Source organism: Phoenix dactylifera, chromosome 8, assembly GCF_051530095.1.
Source record: "Phoenix dactylifera cultivar Ajwa chromosome 8, Ajwa_hap1_PhDact_Kaust_v1.1, whole genome shotgun sequence".
Taxonomy (NCBI): Eukaryota; Viridiplantae; Streptophyta; class Magnoliopsida; order Arecales; family Arecaceae; genus Phoenix; species Phoenix dactylifera.
The window spans coordinates 12,929,876-12,935,908 of NC_143197.1; the positions used below are offsets into that span (position 1 = coordinate 12,929,876).

At 40.2% G+C, this 6,033-nt stretch overlaps 1 protein-coding gene across 1 annotated transcript; it reads right to left on the reverse strand.

Moving 5' to 3' along the window:
- Positions 1–1,203: 1,203 nt before the first annotated feature.
- On the reverse strand, positions 1,204–3,057 carry LOC103695459 (F-box protein At2g26160-like). Its single transcript, XM_008776798.6, has 2 exons — positions 1,621–3,057; positions 1,204–1,416 (listed from the first exon to the last, which is right to left on the reverse strand). The coding sequence occupies exons 1-2, from the start codon at positions 2,973–2,975 to the stop codon at positions 1,383–1,385; spliced, it is 1,389 nt and encodes a 462-aa protein (XP_008775020.5). The 5' UTR covers positions 2,976–3,057; the 3' UTR covers positions 1,204–1,382.
- Positions 3,058–6,033: the final 2,976 nt, after the last annotated feature.

A 6,033-nucleotide genomic window follows, 5' to 3' on the forward strand; every position in this document is an offset into this window, starting at 1 on the left:
CAACAGTCCTACAGCATCCTCAAGATTGGTAAGTCCAAGATTTCTTTTCTCTTGACAGAAAAAATCTAGCCATTAAATCTAGATTTCTCATAAGCTCAAGGGAACAGCTGATGATTTTTAAACCTGGTGCAGGACTCCTGTGCACATATTTCCAGTTAATTATCTTTTTCCCTTTAGTAACAGACATGATCTTTTGGATCTTGAAAATTCATCTTCTTTGGAGCACTTTGTTGTCTCCGTTTGAGTAGATGGTCTGTGCTTGCTTGCACAGAACATGTGACACCTGCAGGTATTTCCGTATAATGCTTTAATCTTTATACAATGGAAGATGCTGACAATATTTTCCTGGCATCACAGTTCACTTAAAACCTTGACTTGTGTTGCTCTAAAAACCCTCTCTTTGGGAGGTCAAAGTTGATTTGGTCACTGTAGTGTATAGCTTGTAATTTCGAGTGATTTTGCTCAGATTTTCCACATTCGAATATATTATTTAGCTGGCTTCTTTATCTATGCATCTAATTTTCTTGTGCATGAATTTAGTTATAATCTTATGCAAGTGCCTGACTAGCTAACTTGCTAAGCTTACAATTCTGATTAGGATTGATTATTTTTGGCCGAATGACATCCATAATTATACTATGACAATCTTGCCATGTAATAGATTGAATGTAAAGCAGGAAGAAAAGCAATTTCATAATTGGAAACTCCCTTGGATATTCCTACTGCTCCAAACAATCAAATTGTAGAAAAGCTTAACAGTGACCATTAAATGAATTAATTGCATACAACTATGGTTTGCTGCAATGCTTTAGGCCCCAGTGGTGCTTATCAAGTTCTAGGCACCTGCCATTCAAACTCTTTTATTTCTTTAAAGCATGGCTTCTCTGTGAACAATACCTTGTGGTTGTTGATCTTGGTATCAGTAAGCTGATTCCCATAAACGATGGCCTATTTATTAGACCTTGCAAGAATATCTTTCCACAAGAATGCAAAGGATAATTTCTAGAACGTTGTGCAGGCAGGCATGATTTGTAAGACCTTGCAGCCTTCATACAAAAATAGTGTGAATTCTTTTATCCATCAGTGAAAGGATGTGCTCCAGAATGCAAATGTTTTGTTGAAAGAAGGATTAATCCTAGTTTTGAACCAAAGCTGACGATAAGATTTGGATGAAATCTAACCTACCAAAGTGAAAAAAAAAGGTTTAGAAAACTGGTATATGATTGAGTATTTCTGTAGGTTTACAACAAGGCAGCTTTACAAGTCTCTTTCTGCTGTACTTCACACAGGTCATAGTCATACTGTACAACCAGATTTGCTTATCACCAACCACTCAAGCAAATTAGTATATCCTTGAAATATTAGCACATCCCAAGCACTAATTAACAGAAGCCAGAATACATCACTCCCTTTGACCTGCAATGACAAAACAAGATCTTAGCAAGCTCACATATTGCACCTTTTTTTTTTTTTTTTGGTGCATATGACATTGGATTCAATAGCAAGAAGACAAATGCATGAAAAGGAGACAACAATTATAAGCAAAAAAAAAGGAGACAGAGCAATTAAAAGTAGATAAAAGTTGGCATGGAAAGAGAGAAAGAAGGGGGTTGGACATACCAATCTTCATGCTCGCAGTAGCAAAGGAGGTGGTCAAAGAGACTGAAAGGGCGGCAGAGGAGCTCCTTTCCCGCCTTTCCTCCATGCATGGAGCCTTGGTGGTAAGAGAGGGATTCAAAGCTGCCATCCTCCAAATGGAACACACCAGCTGAATCCTGAAGCGAACAGACACCAAAATAGATGGAATTGGCTCTAATTCCAGGGAAATCCTTTGCAGAGACTGATAGAGTCCGATCCTGAGCCAGGAACAGAGCACGATCACCCAAGCTCTTCATGAGAACCAGCCTCGGTGCCCGTCCGCTTAGATCAACCTTAAAAACTTGGAATTTGCTCGTGTCCACGAAACCGCCAGAGATGGCGCAGCTGTAGTACCTCCGGACCAGCAAAAGATCTCCGGCGGACTCCACCAGATACGAGTTCATCACATGAAGGTCGAAGGATTGGACCACGACAGGGGTCACAGTCGGCGGCGGGCCGATGCTGCAGACGGCGATCGATCCATTGTAATCCGTGGCGTAGAATCGGCCCTGATAGCACAAGGTGCTCGTGAAATGGAAATTCTCGAGACGATCCGTCATTACCCAGCTGCCGTCGCCGACATTAGCAAAAGCTAGTCTCTGCGAATGGTAGAACGAGAGCAGGACGGTAGAGAGACCCGAAAAGAAGGAGAAAGTGACGGCAGCGCTCGTCACCCGCAAGGGATCCAATTCGTCTTCGGTGGCCTCAAGAGGAGGGAGATGGGTGAGAGAGTTGGTGAAGGGGTTCAGGAGACGGACCGCGGCGGTGGCTTTGTCTTGCAGGAGCAGCAGGCCGTCGGCGCAGCCGATGATCTTATGGTGATCGAGCTCGGGGAGGCGGAGGCGGAGGGACTTACCGGTGGAGAGGTGGAAGAAGTGGCGAAACTTGCCGCCGTCGCCGTCGGAGCAGAGCATGATCCAGGAGCGAGGGGGAGGGGCATGGAAGGTGGCGCCCCGGGGGTCTGCGGTCGCCGAGCGCCACGCTTTGCACACCGAGCGGAGCCCGATGTAGTCGACGACGTCGCCGGCGAGCAGGAAGGCGGCAATTTCTCGGAGGAGGTCCGCGCAAAGCATGGACCAGTCCACCATCGGCTCCTTCATCTCTTCATGCAGCAAATGAGGCTTCTTCATTATGGATGCTGTGCGGTTCGGCAGTGTTCTTCTTAACTGCTTCCTCTTATGTTTTGCTTCACCAAATTTATAGCAGCACCGAGTGAGTGGCTGGGAAAGGATAGAGATGGGAAAGAAGAGGGGGTCGGGATTTGCTCGAAATCTAATCTTGTTTGGAAACCGGTTCGCCTTGGCCCCATGTTTCCCGAGGTGGATGGGAGCTATCATTTTCGCCTCTCTTTGACAAGATGCCGTGTGTACCCGGCGCGGCGCCTTTGTCTCTACTTCTCTCCCGCCCTTGCCCTTGGAGGCAGCCCCTCCCCGGGCCCTCACCGCTATCATACCGCCGGGTTGATGATTCCATATGATGTACATGGTACCACAATCTCCAACCTCATTAAAAAAAAAATAATTTTTTTAGTTCTATATAAATATTTAAAATTTATTATTAAAATATTAATAAAAAATTAAAAAAGAAAAAAATTTCTGTTTCATTACATTCGATACATCTTAGAGATTATATATATACTCATTCTATAAAAAAAAAATAAATATATAGTATAATATAGAATCACATTAATAATAAAAAATATTATTGGCCGATACAAATTGTTATATGATTTCTAAAATTATTCTAACGAAATTATGTTAATAAAGAAAAATAATATAAGTTGATACAGAATCATACTAATAAAGAAAAATATGCAGAATCCTGTATAGATTCTTACATACAAAAGATTTGTGTTTGTATTCGATGGATCATCGATGGGTCTGATTGGTGCTTAAAAGATTTGCATGCATACGTGAGATATCAAAAAAAATTAAATTGCTACCGACCATCCATTAGATGGTTAGCCAGTTAACCAAGATGATATAAGTTAGGAAATATATGTCATCAAAGATTTTTTTTTTTGAAAAATAGGGCCCACACGCTAGTTACCAGTACCCCGACAGCTGCCACCTGATAACAATCGGGCAAGTTAAAGGATGGGTTGAAAGGAAATTTAATTGCAGTATATGTCACCAGAGACTGTTTGCTATCTAGATAAATTGATTGATGCATTAGTATTTTTTGGGTTGTCGCTTCTCTCCAGATTCCCTACTTGGTAACCAGAAATGGGAGTGGATATCGTATTATTGAAGGAGAGTTTCTTTTTTGTCCTTGTCATCTGAACTCTCCGGAGGCTTCACGCCACTTGGCATGCCTTTGGATAAAGAGGTTCAGTTAGGGAACTTATCCTTTTTCTGTTTCTGTCCTCTTTCGATTCCCATATTCTCTCTCCTCTCTGAGTGGCAAACATCTTGTTTTCCTTCTCTACTTGCAATCAGCTGAAGTATCTTATAACCTTTCGAGCCTACAGGCGTGGCCTTTTGGACTTGTCTGAATGATTGACATCCCCCTTCACATTAGAGAGTTCTAATCCTAATGAGTCAGAATAATGAATCACGAGTATGTTTGATTGGAGGAGAGGTTAAGAATGGAAATTGGTGACTTCCATTCCAGCCATTTCATTGGAGGGGGTTTTATTTCTATTCCAATTTAGAGGTGAATGGAAATGCTCTAATTCTCCAAAATTCAATTCAAACTCTTTTCTAATATTCAAATCTTATTTTCATTCCAATTTAGATTTCGATTTCAGTCATGAACCACATACGTCAGAAAATATGGCCATTTTGATTCCTATTTCAATTCATTTCGATTCTAATTCCAGTCACGAACCAAATACACGTCTAGTCCAATTATTCTGAATCAAAATACAAGCCCATTGTTGTTGGGAATTTAGTTGGTTTGTGGGGATCTTAGAAGTGAGGAAAAGACTGGAATGTAGAGGAAAATTAATTTCAAAATCTTGAAATCCCTTCGTCACAACAATAAGAATTCTTCTCAATCTCCCAAACTTTAGGTAACTAATGGAATCTTGGCAAAGTAGAAACTGAAAATTTTTATTTGTATCTTTCATGAAAAGGTCAATTGTCATAAGAAACACTAAATGATTAGGTTGATTGCCATATTTGATTCCCTTGAATGTTTTTTTTTTTTTTTTGATGATGATGATGACAAAGGGAGGCATAGGCCACCCGGAATTTCCTTGAATGGTTCTGATCCCATCAAAACAATAAAGTTCTTCAGATCAGTTTCCATGTAAAATTCATGGTTATGAGATTTCTTGAAATATGGATTAACAATAGGTAGAGATTTTGCTATGGATATACTGGCAAAAATTCCGTTCGAGGAATGAAGATAGGCAGTAGAGGTTTCATAGCGGAGAAGATGATAATACAGATAGGGATAAAGTGGTAGTGGTAGTGATGGTGGAAGTGTTGCGATAGTGCGAAGATAGTAATGGCTGCTATAGTGTAGTGGTGGCAGTGGTGACAGCGAGCGTGGCAATAGTGCTGACGACGACAGAAACAATGGTGGTGGTGGTAGAAACGATATTGACAGTGGTGATAAAAAACATGCGTTTTTAGTTTTGAAAATATTAAAAATATTTTTTTATTTTTATTTTTTAAAAATAGGAAATAACTTTAAAAAATTGCATCAAACATATATATTTTTTCTTGATTTATATAATTTTATTTTTAAAAAGAAAAACAGGAAATAAAAGCCCTAAGTTTTCTATTGTTGTTTTGCTTTATATCAACAAAAAGGTTCTTGTGCATGCCCCGTGTGTATCATACAGAGCACGTGCAATGCGGCAGCTTTGTAGTTCATAAGGGAGAAATGGATCCGCTTACGCGTCCAGAGCTGATCGCTCGCACACACCCCGTGATGGCAGGAATGATGGAAACCTTTAATTCAGCCAATTGCTTTCAGACACCATTCATGCTAAGACTTGTTTAAAATTCTATTACAGCAAATGTTTGGCTACATTTCTTCTCAGTAATTCCTGAACTTATTTGCCAATGGAACATCCATAGCATCCCGTTGGATCTTTCCCCACCAAAGCATGATTGATCTTCTTTCGTGGTATCAATCATTGGATCGCATCCGGTGCAAATTTCAAAACACTCTGACCACTTTCTTTTATCTACAGCACATACTTCGAAGTGGATGTTGTGTGATTTAATGATCGATGTTGCGAAAAAAGATGAATCATTATTTCATATGAAAGAAAAATCCGAATCCAACATCTTTGTATTTTTTTTCTTTTTTTTTTACTAGAACGGATGATTTATATCTAACAAATATGAATACATCCAATAAAATCAGAGAACAAAATATCTCGGAGTGCCCGAAACAGTTCTCCATCTCCAGCCCACACGGTACTATCCATACGGCTGG